General features: G+C 42.8%; 1 protein-coding gene across 1 annotated transcript in view; it reads left to right on the top strand.

Annotated features, from left to right (window-relative positions):
* Positions 1 to 16,933, top strand: part of clcn1a (chloride channel, voltage-sensitive 1a) — a 45,621-nt gene that overhangs the window by 14,865 nt on the left and 13,823 nt on the right. Inside the window, exons 12-20 of the mRNA XM_030413031.1 lie at positions 878 to 1,033; positions 7,965 to 8,034; positions 9,569 to 9,679; positions 10,750 to 10,963; positions 11,113 to 11,246; positions 11,404 to 11,495; positions 12,215 to 12,307; positions 12,558 to 12,630; positions 14,194 to 14,276. Of these exons, the coding sequence (XP_030268891.1) occupies positions 878 to 1,033; positions 7,965 to 8,034; positions 9,569 to 9,679; positions 10,750 to 10,963; positions 11,113 to 11,246; positions 11,404 to 11,495; positions 12,215 to 12,307; positions 12,558 to 12,630; positions 14,194 to 14,276 (1,026 nt within the window). The remainder of the gene's footprint in view (positions 1 to 877; positions 1,034 to 7,964; positions 8,035 to 9,568; positions 9,680 to 10,749; positions 10,964 to 11,112; positions 11,247 to 11,403; positions 11,496 to 12,214; positions 12,308 to 12,557; positions 12,631 to 14,193; positions 14,277 to 16,933) is intronic.

The raw sequence follows: 16,933 nt of genomic DNA, 5'->3' as shown, positions 1-16,933 counted from the left end.
TTTGGGGAATGAAATCCTTCCATTCCGACGTGATAGCACAGCGCTGAGTGACGGAGGAATCAGCACAGCGAGAGTAGATTAAGTGCTACATGGGTTGTGAACCAGACGTGAACCCGCAACTTCAAAAAGGCACAGGAAAGCCTATTATTACACGCAGTTCCGTCGAGGCTGGCAGCAGCCTTTCCCAGAACGTTTCCACTCGCACGCCGAGCGCTTAATTTCAGGGGCCTCGATTCAACCCCAGCTCAAGTAGGAAGTACAGAAGTAGAAAAATCGAAATGACGTGGGTGTTGCTTTTCCCCTGCGGTGGCGTTATGCAGATGCGGAAGGCGCTGCGATTTGTGCCTGTGAGCAAACACAGAGGCATCTATGCAAATGTGCAAAATGGTTGAAGTGAATTAGTCATTCATGAGTCATCTAAAGAGAATGAGTCATTGGACACGGCCACCCTTACCCGTCTGCTTCCAGCTTTCTGGATGACTTCCTGTCTGTTTATCCCACTTGACTGTCTTCCTCCCTTCACATTCTTCGTCTCTCCTTTTTCCCTTTCTTTATTCTTCTTCATCCATTTCCTCCTCACCTCTTTTCCTCCCTCTCTGGCTCATTCCTTACCCTACACTTCCTTTTGCAACCTACTTTCCCTCTGCTCCGTGTCTCTCTCTCTCGCTCCTTTGAAACCTTCTTCAACCCTTTTACTTCCTCCCATCCCTCACCCTTTTTCTCTCCAGTTTCCTTTACACACCTCCATCTTTATTTCTCTTCTAACTCCCTGTAATTACTCTCCCCCTTTTCCCTTCCCCTCTCTCTTCGATTCTCTCCACCCTTGTTCCCTCTTTTGCCCTCACCCCTGCCTCCCCCTCTCCTCCCCCCACTCCAGCTGATGCCCAGGGAGTGCATCAACTCTCTGTTCGACAACTTTACGTGGACAAAGATCTCGGGGTCTCCTCTTCCAGTCGGTCTGGGTCGCTCCGCCGCCTGGCTGCACCCTGATGTCAGCGTCTTCATCATCCTGCTGCTCTTCTTCGTCATGAAGGTGTGTTGGGCTGCTGGGGAATGTGTGTGTGTGTGTGTTTGCTTGATTGGACAGGTGTTTGTGTGCAGGTCAAGTGTGTCATTGTCTCTGTGAATGTGTTTGGGTTATGTGTATGTCTGTAGGTGTGCGAGTGGACAAGTGTGAGACTGTGTGTGTGTGTGTGTGTGTGTGTGTGTGGCTGGCTCCACCTGACGTCAGCACTTTCGTCATCCACCTCCTCGTCTTCATTAGGGGCATTTGTTGCAGGTCACTCATGTTGTGTGTTGGTGACAGGGACATCTGTGTGTAGGTGTGTGTGTGTGTGTGTGTGTGTGTTTCTCCTTCTCTTCCTGTCCAAGGTCAACAGTGTTGGCAGGCGGCCAGCAGTTCCAGCATTCTTATGTTTTCTTGAAAGCAGCTCACACACACACACACACCAACACACACACCGACACACACACACCCTGGAGAGTTACAGTTTTTGCTATCTCAGTTATTAGCATCGACACTGTACACAAATCAGCTCCTGGTGCTCGGTTGTGAATCCGCAGAAAGTTGATTAACGCAAATCAGAATAACACGGCAGCTTCACAAACCAAGCTGAAGAAGGTTTTAGTTACACACACGCATGTATGAAATCAACACTCGCCGCCCATTGACTTCCAAAGGGAGGTGAGCAAATATGGACTGAGCTCCCTGTGGATCTCATCTAGCACTGCCCACATTCAGCAACTGTGACCGTGGCTGAAATGTGACATTTATTCTTTGGTCACGTTACTCTGCAGTAGTCGCGTGTGTTTGTCGCCTCCAGCTCTGTTCAGAATGATGGGAGCTTTCTCGATGCAGTGACATGCGTTGAAGTTCCAGACGTTGGCATGTAAATACTTTTCCATCCATCCCTGTTAAACGCTGCTCGTAAATTGTCATATTGGCATTGAAACCGAAAGTAGAAGATAGATCTGCATCTGCCATGTGTTTGGCTTGCAAATGATAACTTTTGTCCTATGGACCGAACCATCTGGCAGTGTTTTGGAAGTGAATTTGCCGTTCATAAGTCCTTTCTCCATTTACTTTCACTTTCGCTTTTGTTTTTCCCGAACGCCAACCCTGCTTCTTCTTCTTCTGATTCCCTTTCTTATTCTTCTGCCGCCTCTGGATCGAGACTACAGGTGCCACCGACAGCCGTAAATCAAACAATGCGCGTTTCTTTTTTTCTTTTTTTTACACCGAACGTTAATCGCGCGTTAAAACATTAACAGCGTTAAGAGGATGTTGCGTTATTAACGCGTTATTAAGTTAACTTTGACAGCCCTACTCAGTGACATTTCTCACCTGACCTACTATATATCTAACATTCCAACTTTCCAAATTAATATTTAGTTTTTAAAACTGTTGCATGTGTTGCTGCAAATAGAGAAGAAACGCAGCCCTAAAATACAGATAAAGTAGGATAAAATTCTATGATTATAAACTGTAAGAAACACCTGACCCCTCCCAATGATGATAATATCATGAATCGCGATATTTGGGCGGACAGTATCGTGATAAAAACTGTTGGATGTCGTCCAAGCCTGTTGCTGGTAGCGTTTATTTAAAGAAAAATCCCCAGAAACAGTCACATTTCTATCCTGCAATTAAAACTGGTTGCTGAAAGTTAAGGCTCATAAATTGGTTCACAGATGACAGCTAGTCTAGTGGGAATAATAAGGTCTTATACAGACTCTGCTTGGTCGCGGAGTGTCCAAGGCCATTTTTTAAGACCTCCGAAAGTGCAGTGGCTGCTCCTTCCCATACCAAATTAATGAGTGGTTTCATTAACATCCAGACAATGTCAGAGTAGAGGACTTTAAACCAAAGGAGCTTGATGACAGTCAGACTGATTCAGAATAGAGTGGAAAATAATTAGACCTGTTCCAAAATCTGATGAGGCCCAGACACAGAGAGAGAGAGAGAGCAGCAGCCGGACTCACTATCAGTTAATGAGTAGCCACATATAAAAAAAGAATATATATAATAAAAGTAGAAAGTAATATAATTGTCCCTGGTCTTTGCCTACCACTGATTGTTTTCTCTAGTTTCCTCTGTCTAATATCTGAATGTACACAGTTCAGTATACTATATAACAGGAAAACCAATTGGTAATCCTTCTTTCTAGTCCATATTTGAAACAGTCGGACATTGTTTTCTAAAATGATCCCATGAATCATGAGAGGGCAACAACTCCCGCACTGTTTGTGACAGCCAGGCAGTGAGGTTGTCGCCCAGCTTTTTATCAAACCGACCCGCTGAGAGATAAACCACCAAACACAAACCATCAGTTTGACTGGATGTGTAATCAGAACACAAACACACGTCTCCAAAAATCAAAGCTGTTTTGAAGGCAAAGGGTAGCCCTCCTCGTGTTCAGCCTCACTATATTCATACTGTTTTTATCCATTTCTGTCAATCTGTCCACCCCCAGTATTGTTTCTTCTTTGAGGAATTGGTGTGACCAGGGCTTCTGACTTCAAGTGTTTCATGCATGGAAAAAAAAAAATCAGAGACAGACAAAGTCTGGGCTCTAAATACTCCGAGTCCCAGCCCGCCTACAGTCTGTTGGCTGCTGCTGAAAATGGCACCAAGCTGTTGCTGCCTCCTGTCTGGTGAAAATCTGCAGCTTCTCAAGAGCTCAAGCAGAGAACAGTGAGAAGCTCGGGCAGGAGATTACTTCTACTCAGTAAATACAAAACCAAACTTTCCAGTCTGCATGGAGGTCCAGTAACACAGAGTGATGTTCATGCCAGTGTTTGTTTTACAGTGTCTCTAAACATGTCATGTTGTATCGGCCAGTGTTTTAATTTTCTGTCCAATTAGAAGAAGTCGAAGTGGAGATTTAGCCTACCAGAAGACTGTGAATTTAATAGAAATCCATTCTTAGAATTCCTCAAATCTCTCGTTTGTACAGCCCCAAATTAATCACCCCCCGTGGAGGTATCGAAATCTTTCTGCCTTTTTAACCTCAGTCTGTTTTTTGTGTTCTGAAGGGGTCAAATTAAGCAAAAAACCCTGTTTAAATAATCCTATCAACAGCCTATAAAAGCCTGTCAGTCACTCAGCGTCAGACACTGCATTGGTTTAGTCACGGTGTTCATCAGTTGAGCAAAGCGGCTCCCTGCAGTGAAAACTTAATTCAACCAAAACTGAGAGCAGCTGGCTGGTAAAACTCTCTCTCACAACACTCACACACACACACACACACACACACCCACACACACACACACACACACACACACACACACACACACACACACACACACTCTCTCTGCTTTTCCGCCGCCTTCTGCTGCTGTCAGCCTTTCTCTAATGCATACACAAACATAGACTCTGGGTCCTCCTCTCTCCCACATGTGTTTAAGCCTCTCTCTGCTTCTGTGTCCCTATTTTTGACTTTCTCTATTTTATTGTCTGCAGTTCAAACCACCTGACTGAGAAGCTTTAACCAAGTAGTCTGATACAAACTGTGCATCTACAATCATTTCAGCTTTAAGTCCCCACTTCAAGCATCAGAATGTTCTTTTATCTGTGGTAAAAGAAAACGCGTGTGCACATTTCTTGATAACGTCTGAAGTGGCAGTCTTGCACAGAATAGGAGAGGAGCAGCACCTCATCGGTGTGTCAGCGGGGAATAACAAAAGCAATATTTTATCTTCAAGGAGGATGGTGTCAGAGGGGGGCTTGTTTTTCTTATTTTGCTCATTTTACTTGTTTAAAGTGACTCCGCCTGCCTGTACATTTTCCATTTTCCTGCATAACAACAAGCAAAATGATTTTTCCCACTGCGGGAGAAAGATGGGTTTAGATAACAGGTGTAGTGGTCGAACAGAAAGTTTTACTGTTTACCATCTTGGGTTAAATGCCTCTGAACGACTGCGTCTATTTTACTTTGAGGTTTCTCTGTCGACTGTTCATCATCTCCAGGGAAAAGGACACCGACCAAAGTGACGTGCTGCATCGCACAAGATCATCTAAATGTAAAAGAACGTTGTAGGTTGATTATTCACACATTGTATGAAAATTAGAGAGCTACACGCCATCCCGAGTGTTGACATGCCTCAGAGTAAAAATCTTAAAGAAATACGGGAAGTTAAGTAGTTTCAAAAAACGTAGAAGGATATTTTCAAGACACGTTTACAGTTTTGATCTAGTAGCAATCAAGATTTTAAACAAAACCCACAAGCGGTTTGTTCACTTGTTTTTAAGGATGAGTTAAATCCTTTACTTTCAGTCTTCAGTCTATATATTCTGCTGTAATTTACTTGTTTTGTAGTTAATTTCAGACTAAGACAATAACCTTCCTCTCCTCCATCTGTCTCTCTGTATTGCACATAAACCAGGAGCCATATTTCCTCTTTTTATTTTCAGCCCATCCGTTTTGTTTTCCATCAAACAGTGAATCTAACTCTGTCAGTGTTTCTGCTCCCATCTATCTCAGGATTTGTGACTCTGATGAAAGTGTGTGTGTGTGTGTGTTTTAGCGCGTTGTGTGTTTCTGCCTGATTGTGTTTGACTGTCAGGATTAAAAGAGAGAAGAAGACAGTGAGCTCAGGCCTCTGTGTCATCAGGATAGCAGCCACCCTGTGAGAGACGTGCTAATGAGTTTTTATCTTGTACCACAGTAATTAAGTTCTCAAACGATGATGACAAACGATGTGTAGCATAGTAATCTGGAGTGTTAAAATGGTAATGTAGTGTTTTCTCGCCGATCCCTTCGAATCAAAAATGAGAAAGCCCAGCGTGTGGTGTGGAGGGATGCAGCTGTAACACTTTCTCTCTCTCTCACGGAGACACAAACAACAAAAGAGCCCAGCGCTGGTGTAAAGGTCATCATTATCTCTGATGAGTTCTCCACAGCCAGGAACAAAGTCTGTTATTAGCCCAGCTTTAGGTTCTGATGAATACAGAACTTGTTTGGAGACAAACGCTGTAAGTGAAGGTTGAGTTTAGCTTTCATTTTCTCTGCAGAGGAGTTTGATCTTTTCACCCTCTCAGACCTGCACAGTCGCACATCATCTGGGAGTCACAGCTACAGCTCTCTGCTGCTGCTGCTGCTGCTGCTGCTGCTGCTGCTGCAGCACTGGAGCAGCTGTTGATTAAGTGCCTTGCTCGAGGACACCCGAGGGTGATTGGGTCAACCCCCCAAGCAACATACACACACATAGACACGCACAGACTTCCCTGATTCTCCACTTCTGTGACTCATGTAGCTGTGACAAAATGATTTTTTTTCTCTCGGAATTCAAAATCAGAGATAACGAGAGTCTCTCAACATCTTGGAAGCGATTTGATAAGTAGAGGGTGAGTAGCCTGCAAGCAACAAGGAGAGAATACTGAAGGTAAAAACAGAAAAGAGAAAAAATTGCCTTTGACCTGTTTGCTCTTGTCAGAGAAAATGGAGTTGAGACTTGTGTTTTCTCCCCGACTGTGGAGAAGATTAGGTGACTTGTTCAGCTTGTAACACTGAGAATAATGCCAATGATTAAATGTTTAGTTTGGACAAGAACTTCAGTCACAGAGTGCCAGACACACTGACTGACTTTGGACCAAAGTGAGAACCCACCATGGCGTCGCCAATTTGTTTGTGGACGGCCATTTTGAAGCCTCTAGTTTGGCGTTAAAGTCTTGTTTTTCTGGAGCTAGAAATGGACGATATCCTGATCAGACTGACTAAGAACCAAGGAACATGTCGTCAAAGCAACCTGTCAATCAGAAGATGGCCACGCCCAAAGCATACCTCACTTTTTGTTTTTTGTGATTGTTGCGGGCAAAAATCCTTGATTATGCGGCACTTTTTCTTAAAAAATGCGATGGAATATGCGGGATATTTATGCAATTTTATGCGATGAAATTGCGGGAACGGTTTGATAATAAAAAGAGAAAAAAAAGTGATTCCCCCAACAGCCTGTTCTCACTGGGCTACTACCTTAATGTAAAGAGTCATTTCTTATTGCTTCCTATGATAAGCAGCATACTACATCACAGAATGGAATATTTAAGTTCTCATCTTGTTTTATTTCAGAACTTAATAAACACATGGCTGAAACTTACAGAACATTGAAGAGTCAAACAAGTTCTGTAGCTTTACAAAAGGAATATGCTACAACTTCTGTAAGTATGAATAAAGAAAATATAAAAAAAAATAAAATGAGTGTTTCCTGTTTTACAGAGGTAGCTGTACAAAACAGACATCTTCTGTTTAAATAAGTGCTTCCAGTGCACAAAGTGCAATCTCTCACTGTACCGTACATTCACATACTACTAATATACTTACAACTGTAAGGTTTTTGAAACGAGTATGATTTTTTTCTTGGCAAATGAGACTGATTTGCGGGCTTCATCATGGCTTCATCGCGGGGTTTGCAGCTTTTGATGATGTTCAAATCGCGTAATTACGTCACTTCATAACGTTCCCATGGCAACAGGGGAAAATGGCTGCTCTTGTGTGAAGCAAACGCAACATTTTTCAACTTTCTGCTGAGATATATGTGACTTTTTTGTAACGAAAATGCGGGGATTATGAAATCATGCGAGCCCTGCATATTTTGCGTGGAAATTGGCAATTTATACGGCGAAAGTGCGGCGTATTGAGAAAATGCGGCCCCGGCATAAATATGCAAACTTTGGCTGATTATGCATTGAATTATGCAATCGCATAATCGCATTTTTCTGGAGGGACTGTTTAAATAAATGAACATCACGCTGCGTTGAGGAAGACTTGAAACTAGAGATTGAGACCATGAACTCATCAGGAATCTGTTTATTACTGAGAAGTTAGAAGTCGGGTCATTTCCTCATAAGCTTACATACAATCTGTCTTCTTTGTCACAACCAGTGGAGTTGACCCCCTGCTGGTCACAGGAAGGAATGCAGGTTTACTGATTGTCTGAAGAGCGTCTCTCTTTCTCTTGTCTTGCAGTTCTGGATGTCTGCGGTTGCCACCACCATGCCCATTCCATCCGGGGCCTTCATGCCCGTCTTCATACTGGGTGAGCAAAAACACATTTTACTGTAGTTGGATGGTACTCTTGGTTATTTTGGTGTTCAGCATGTGATGAGAGTCATTGCAGCAACACTAAAGATCCACACGCATCTTGAGATATACTTTAGAAATGTGAGATTAGATGTGCTTCCATAACTTAATTTAGAAAACATTGCATACACACTTTGTTCAGTTAGTTAGATCTGAACAGACTGATGCTCCCAAGGCTTATTTTTCATCACCTTCAAAATTCGATATCAGTTGAATTATTATTCAAATCAACATTTTAGGGATCAGTGTTCATTTGCAGTACTTTGCAGTTCATCTGTGTTTTTGTGGAGTGGACTACTTTGGAGCGTGACCTTTACCAGCGCTTCACTATAAAATATTCATCATCACCGACCGTAAACAACTTAAAATGAACAAACTCGGCTCTAGTTTAGTGATGTGAGTGTTTCTCTGTGGTTTTTAAAAGGTGGCCTTTATGCACTGTCACGCAGTGCAGCTGCACAAAGCATCAACTTTTTTTTTTTTATACAAACTTTCTAAATGAGACCATTACAGCAGGTTCATGAAAGAAGAATAAAGCCTGATAGTTGCTGTTCCAGGCGGTTCTGTCTGACAGCAGTGATGTTCTGGACGTAATCCTGTTGGAAGTGATTTCTTTCATCAGCCGCTCCACCATCTGCTGTCACTGGAAACACTGATGACTTTTGTTCTGTTTGCTCTGGGGATAAAAACACAAATACGGGAGACCAGACAGTGATATTTTATATTCGTCTGTAGTAGTAAAATAACATTTATTGAACGACCTTTGTTGTTTGTAATTTGTTGAGTTAACTGGAGCTTTTCCAGGCAAATTCTTAAAGTTTTTTCAAGGTAATGTTCGGTCATTCGCTGGCAGTGTTGGGCACGTTACTTTTAAAAAGTAATTAGTTATAGTTACTAGTTACTTCTCCCAAAAGTAACTGAGTTAGTAACGGAATTACTCCACTATAAAAGTAATTAGTTACCAGGAAAAGTAACTATTGCGTTTCTTTTTTTCTTCCCCCTTTTGAGCTCGGCAGTCATTTTAGCGTACTCACATATGTACCGTTATTTAGAAAATGTCTTTCTGCATGGCGGACCGGCTCCTGCTCTCCCTGATATTTTGCCAATGAGTGCTTTGAAGGAGTTTGAGTCAACTGTTGATAACGGGAGCAAGTTCTCAACAACATACCTGCCTATCATTGCATTCAGTTCAGTCTGTGTCACACGTTTTTGTGAAGCTGTTAGCGGAGCTCACGTTAGCCACACCTGGCCTGCTATGAACTTGTAACGTGTATGACATTTCTAAACATCACCTCATCCGTGAGTGTTTCCTGCCTCAATTATGGCGGCAGAAATGTTCCTCAAGGTCAAGAATGACATGAAAAATAAACTTAAATAGAAACTAATTCTCACGTAACACTAATTTAAATACTATTCCTCATTAATTAGATCATAGGATATCCCTTCAGCGGTTTGAAAGGTAATATTTGAATTCTTGTGCTTTCTTGTAGGAGCTGCGTTCGGCAGGCTGGTCGGGGAGATCATGGCGACCTTGTTTCCACACGGGATCGTGTTTGACGGCATCCTTTACCGCATCATCCCTGGAGGGTACGCAGTCATTGGTTAGTCTCTCTCCTCCTCTTAGCGACCCCCCTCCTCCTTCTCTCGGCAACTTTTGTTCATCCTCCTGCAGTTACGACTAACATGCAGACTATATAATGCAAATTGAGGCACTTTTTCCTCTTGAGGCACAAATGATCACCAATTACTGCTGCATATTTTTAAACCCATGCCACTGAATTCTTAATGTCAAGCTGTCCACCTCCCCTCTGTCTCCTCCCTGTCCTCCTCTTTCTCCTCCTTAACTGTCAACCTCCTGCACCCTCAGCTTGTCAGCAGTGGTCAAGATGTCCTCCTTCCTTCTCTCCTGTCACTTCTCTCATCCTCTCCTTCCTCCAACTTCTCCTCTTCCTCCCCCCCGTCACGTCAACCTCGCCGGCCCTCGAGTTGTCACTCGCTGTCAAGTTGTCCTCCCCGCCTGATCTTCCTCATCTCACCTCCCCCTCCCTTCTTTGTCTTCCTCCTCCTCCTCCTCCTCTTCCTCCCTCCCATCAGAGCATGTGGCCACTTTGCTGTGACAGTTAAATGTCACTGTGGCTTCTCTCTGCTGTCCTCACCTCAGCCACTGACCCAGAAACGTGGCCTTCCTTCAATCCTCCTCCTGTTGCCCTACAAAGCCCATCCCTCCTCTCTCTCCCTTGATTCCTCCTTCCTTCCTCATGCCTCCCATCCTTTGCTTTCCTTTGTTTCATCCTTTTTTATGCTTCTCCTTCTTTCTTTTTGCTTCCAAACCCTTTTATGAAACTCTGTTAACTCTTTCTCTCAGTGCCTGTCCCATTTTATCCCCATTCCCTCGTCCATCCTCTCCTCCTTCATCTCACTTTGTTCCTATTTTTCTTTTTGAAGTAACTCTTTTTCCTCCTTTATTTCTCCTGCACTCTATTCCACGATTGGTGTCGCCTTTCTCCTTATTTTCTTTGTGTTATTACTTCCCTCTATCCTTTTTACATCCTCATGTTTCTTCTGTCGTTCTCCTCTTCTGCCTCCTCATCTTTAACCCCCATCCTTCCAACCCTCTCTCCTTCTGTACCCTTCCTTTACTACCTCCCATCCCATCCCATGTTTCTGACAGGAGCTGCAGCTTTAACCGGGGCTGTGACTCACACAGTGTCCACGGCAGTTATCTGCTTCGAGCTGACAGGCCAGATCTCCCACATCCTGCCTATGATGGTGGCAGTAATCCTGGCCAACATGGTGGCCCAGGGCCTGCAGCCCTCGCTCTACGACTCCATTATCCAAGTCAAGAAGCTGCCGTACCTGCCGGAGCTTGGCTTCGGACACATGAGGTGTGTGATGTTTCCAAAGAGGTTCTCCTCTGCTGCTGAAAGTTAATCTCAAGGAACTTTCCAAGATGCTTTTCTGTTGAAACATGAAGTATGAAATGTGTTTACAAGCTGTGTCTGTCCACCTCTGCATCTGTACGTCTGTCCTACAGCCAGTACAACATCTTTGTAGAGGACATCATGGTGAGAAAGGTCAAGTTTATATCATCCCAGTCTACATACAGAGAAGTCAAACTCCTGCTGGACTCCTCCTCACTCAAATCAATCCCGCTGGTCGACTCGAGAGGTAAAAGGCTGAATGCTGACTTTAATCTTAACAGTTGCCATAAACTGAACCAGTCCAGGTTGTGAAGTTCCTGCCAACATCTATACACAAAGCTGCATAGGATCTTAATCTTATCCTGTGTTGTCGTCTAAGTGATTTCTTCTCCTTTTCCCTCCAGATTCTATGATCCTGTTGGGCAGCGTTGACAGGTTGGAGCTTCTGGCTCTCTGTGATTGGTGGTTGTCACCAGAGAGAAGACTCCTGATGCAGGTGAGGACAGTCTGAGACGTCTCTATTACCTCATATCATCATATCACTGGATGACTTCAGGATAAATTATACTGGTTTCATTTTTCTTTCCTTGTTTGAGACAAACAGAGATTTTGGCACGGTGAGAAAACAAATCCCATTTATCTTTATACACAATATAATAAAAATGTAATATATACATTGCAGATTACATCCTGTGGGTATGAAGATGTAAAAGTACATTTGTGTGCCTCAAAATACTTCAGACACGCACAAAAAAATGCATCAAAACTTGGGAATCATTGGGACAAGTATGGAATGAACTGTTTTAGCAAAAACTGGGGAAAAAAAAAATAATAGAAAAGTGATTAAAAGTTAAAATGAGTCACCAGAGTTGGGATTTACTGGCTTAAATGCACATTTTGATCGCTTGAATGATTAACGAGCAATCAGTGTTTATGTTGCAGGAAGTTTTCAGTCCGTTTTTCAGGTTTTTTAATGCGTGTGTGTCGCAGAAACGACAGTGGGCGACACTGAAAAATGTTTTATTTTTAATAAATATATGTCAATAGCTTCAGGGTCATGTAAGTGACTCAGAATCAATGCCAGAATGTCTTCCTGTACTAGTTTAGTAGTAGTAGTTGAATGAGTTGGCACAGCTTGGAGTTCACGCAGAGTTCAGTCCTGTTATTGTGACGAGATCAGTTTGTATTGATCTGTTTGCCTGGATTTGGATTCAGGGTCAGAGTCTACAGGAGCAGAACCAGTCTCAGAAACACAGCTGGGAGTCCTTCGCCTTCGTCGATGAGGAAGATGAAGAGGATGGAGAAAAGGTTGGGCTTTAATTTGTTCTGTTTGTTTTCAAGCTATTAGTGAGCTTTTTAGTTTTCAGTGTAACCGTCCAAAGTGGAATATATTTGCTTTACTCCTGTCCAACATCTCTCTGCTCTGTAGCCATCTGCCTCAGTTTTAACGCCAAAAGTTACCTTTTATTCACTGAGAGCACCAGTTTATTGTCAGGCACATGTTGCCATTTGCTTTATGAATGAAGTTTACTGATTGACATGTGTTTGTTGTGTGCAGGAGGAGAGGAACGGCCCGCTGCCTCCTCCAAAGCCTCCGGAGCCGTCTTCAAACCACACTGCTCCTGCTCCCGGTGAGCTGCACACCTTCAGTTTGTGTTTCATCTCACTGGAGGTTTTATGGTCATGCATTATTTCTGCATTAGCCGCCTCTGGGGAGAAGTAATAAATGAACAAAATGAAATTTGCGTAGTCTTAATAGGATGTGATAAAAACTTCCTCCGGGGAGAGAAGGATAAAGGTTTGATGTCTTCGTATCGCCTTCTGTGAACCTCAAATCTAGTTTCTGTTGAAGTTATGTTCCAGTTTTAGTTGGAGGACGGTCACAGTTTCTCCTTATCTCAGTTACACTTGTGGAGTTGTGTGACACAGAGTTGCGGCCGGGCAGTGGAAGCCTTATAGGGCTTGTCAAAGTAATATTGATTCCTTCAGACACATTTCTGCTCACTCTGGGAATGTAATAGGATTTATTCTTTTCTCCGTCTCCCCCCTTACTGCCCCTCAGAAAAAAGACGTCAGCTGATATGACAACGCATTTAGTCAGAGCCCAGATGGTCCATGAAGCTCACCGGGTTCTCATATGTGTTAAGTACATTCAGGCCTGAGAGGACACAGACACATCTTGACGGTGCTTCTGAACATGGGAGTTAATCACATCATAGGGAACACGATGTTATGTTATACAATCTGTTGAGCACAGACAAATATGCGTCTGCAGGTCCTTAACGAGTCTTAAAATGTCATAAATTTAAACACATTAAGCCTTAAAAGTCATTTAAAAGTCTTAAATTTTGATTTGCAAGGTCTTGAGAGGGAAAACATTTTATCTTATTATATTTATTTATCTTTGTTCTGCATGAAAGTTAAAATTTCTGACTGGACAAACATTCAAACCTTCCACTACACCTTATATTGTCGCTTGACACTTAACACATAAACCTCCCACATGTACCACTTTCAACTTACCAGCAGTGCTTGAATAAGAGAAACATATGCTTTTTTTATTTTCTTTCTTAAGTTTGGTTAAAAATGATCTTGAAAAGGTCTTTAATTATCTGCAGAACCCTGTAAAGACACTGAAAATGTACAAAATGCTAATAGACGATAATTCGTAGCCGGCAGCACCCTGCAGCTCCCCATTTGTCCTTCCAACCAGGCTGCTCACCAGATAAAAAGGTTAAAGTGATTTATTTGAGTAATTTGTCAGCCTTTCACACTGTTTACCACCGAGACATGACCAAGTTTGTTTGTCTCGGACCTCAGCAGATGTCAAAAGATCCTAATTAATAACTTTGCAACCCGAAATGGCGACGAGGGAAGGTTCGGCAGCTTGCTCGCCGCGACCAACCAGATGGAGAATGTGTGTGTTTGTGCGTGTGTGTCTGTTGTGGCACAGTAAACTCCTCGGTAGCCTATCACACGCAACAACAGCCTCCCAGTGAAATGGTATCCAGGCAACAACAATAAGGAGTTTGGTTGGGTTTGTCGCAGTCTCTCTTTCTCTCAAAAAAAAAACCTCAATTTGCAGACAGATTTATTCTCGCCAGAAGCTTTGAGTCGCTCAAAAGCTGCGTTTGTATAATTTATTGACCTTCACCCGCTGCATCTCCCTCTGCACGTCTCTCTCTCTCCCCCAGACAAAGGTCCTCTGCAGTCCGTGAGGAAAACACTCAGGAGTCTCTTCCCCTCTGAGAGCAGACAGACAGAGGGACAGTCACAGGTGTGTGTGTGTGTGTGTGTGTGTGTGTGTGTGATAATGCACTTTGATTGCATGTCTGTCTGGTTCTAATCTTGCTCACAAAAGATGCATTAGTGCTCCGTGTCTCCTCCTGTATGTTATATGTGAGATCTCGCTCACTTACATCTTGTTTTTCTTTGCAAACTTTTGTGCCGTTTCTCTGTTCAGCTGCATGTTCAGAGACGTCTGGAGCAGTGTTGTTTTCGTCGACGATGACGACGACGAAATTATTTCGTTGACGCCCCTTTTTTTCATGACAATAACGATGAACATGGCTCTTTGATCACTAAAACATGACATCTCTGCTTAATGTTGGTGTAGCAACTGGACAGCCGCTGAGACCCGGGAGATGCAGCGTCTCCTCGGTCTCTGTCTTCGTTGTTCACTGCTGTTGTAGCTGCAAGTTACTAACGGTCGCTACTTTCAAATTAAAAGCCCCCCGCTAAGACCCCAGTTCTAAACTCAAATAGGGTGCAATGTAAAGCTCTTATTGTGGAGACAAATTTGTTGTCACTTTTTTTAATTATTATTGAACAATTTAAGTGTACAAAACCACAAGGTATAGAATAACAATCAGCACATATCAGCACATTTCAACTGTTTTTTCATGAATTGATGCCCGACTTCATCATACAAGAGTGTCACACATAAGTTGTGAAAATAGCAGATCTACAAGTTCAACACATTAGTGAGCTTGTAGATCTTTTGATTGACCTAAATTAATTTGATAAAAGACTATACTTCTTTTGTTTTTGTTTTTTACTTAAACTGACTAAAACCTGTTTGAGTTTTCGTCGACTAGAACTGAACTAAAACTATCACATATAGAAGTGACTAAAATTTGACTAAAACAAAAAAGCATTTTAGTCCAAAAGACTAAGACTAAATCTAAAATAGCTGCCAGAAACAACACTGGTTCAGAGACGTCTGGAGTTTTTTCTCAGTAGCCAGAAATGTTCACTGAAATGCAAATAACCCAGCATCCATTTGGCAGCACCATCCCAAAACCACGTCCTCACCCTGGCACTGCTCGGGTATAAATATTTATCCATTATTTTTTTCGTGCAGGGTGAATTTTTCATTATGGGGTCTGCTTTCTATTCAGGCAGATACACACTTATCTGATAGACAGAAGCACATGAATACACAACTGCTTCCTCATCGTCAGACAAACTCCCCGAAGTCGAGCGCCTTTTTTTTTTTCTCCCCCAACCTTCTCTCATATGGAAATACTGGAGGTAGACTTATTATTCAGCTTGGCGCTGAGCCTGGCTCACAGGGAGAGCAATACATGTCATCTGTTTATACGAGCAGGAATGAGAACCACACTGGAAATAAGCATATGCTTGTAAGCTCGCAAGATTAGAATTTGATTTCTGTTGTGCCCACTGCTGTGGCTTGTGAATTACCAGTCTGATTCTCTATTATGTTCCTGGATTCAATCCTGCTCTTGCACGGGGATTGTTTCTACAGGAGCGAGCCACGATTCTACAGCTCTGAATATCAAATAGACTCACAGTAGGAAATTTCCACCAGCAGTCGAGCCAAACCTCGGCTGAATTCTGGCTGCGAATCAGGTATTTGTCTGCTTTACCAGCCGCTGATGGCAGGTAACCAGACACTGACCTTTGGAATATTATCTGGCTGGTGTAATAATGTCAGCATCTTGTTAATTCTTGCATTAGTATAATTGCTGTGGCTGCAGTGATAAACAATAACACTGATTTGCATAGGTGAAAAATAACAAGGAAATTTGTAAATGTTAAGCACTCCGTTCATTAGTGTGTTTATATGTAAACTAAGAAAAGTTAGCTCCCTGCTGCAGCTGCACAACTGTTCTCTGTCAATAAACTCATGGCTTGTTAGCAATGTTTAGTGCTTTAAAGGTGTAATATGTAACATAAGAATCTAAAATTAAAAAAAAAAGAAACAAACATGTCAAACATGATATTCTTGGACTGGGTTTCCGTTATCCGGTAATTACCGGACTTTGACTGGTAAAATCTGCCGAAGTCTGGTATTTTTTGACCCCGCCGGTCAAAATGATTAACGAGCACCGATTAATTATCACTCCGTCTGTTTAGAGCTTCGGGAGTATTTTGAATCAGCCATCCAAACCATTATTGGTCATTTTGGCAAATAAATTACAAGAGGGGACGAGTCGGCTGCAGCTACAGCGAGACGCCATCGCTGTGATGACAGCGCTCCGAAGTTATGGAGGCTTGAACTTCTCAACAGCCTGCGATGTTCTCATCAGAGATTTCAGCGAAATCTACCCCGAGTGGACTAAACTGGCCAAGATAGCCTGCGTGATCCCCGTCTCCAGTGTGCAGAACCGCATCAAAACAGCACCGCGAAGTCGCCTCGGAGAGAACGAGGTGACGAGACTGATGCACACTGCAAGCTGCGGAGAGACGCTGCACGCTTCTCAAACATGTCAGGGGATTTTGTTTAGATAGTTTTTATTGCATATATATTTCAAAAGCAGGAACCAACTTTTTTTAATTTGAAGTTGCACACGCGTTATTAAAATGATATGAGCCAGTCCAGATGTTTCTTGTTTCTTTATGTTCATGTTAAAAGAGCGCATTGTGCAATATTTATTTTAGAAGTTACGCACGTGAGTCAATTGACGACAC

Source organism: Sparus aurata, chromosome 3 (genome assembly GCF_900880675.1).
Source record: "Sparus aurata chromosome 3, fSpaAur1.1, whole genome shotgun sequence".
NCBI lineage: Eukaryota > Metazoa > Chordata > Actinopteri > Spariformes > Sparidae > Sparus > Sparus aurata.
This window is presented reverse-complemented; position numbering and strand designations above follow the sequence as displayed.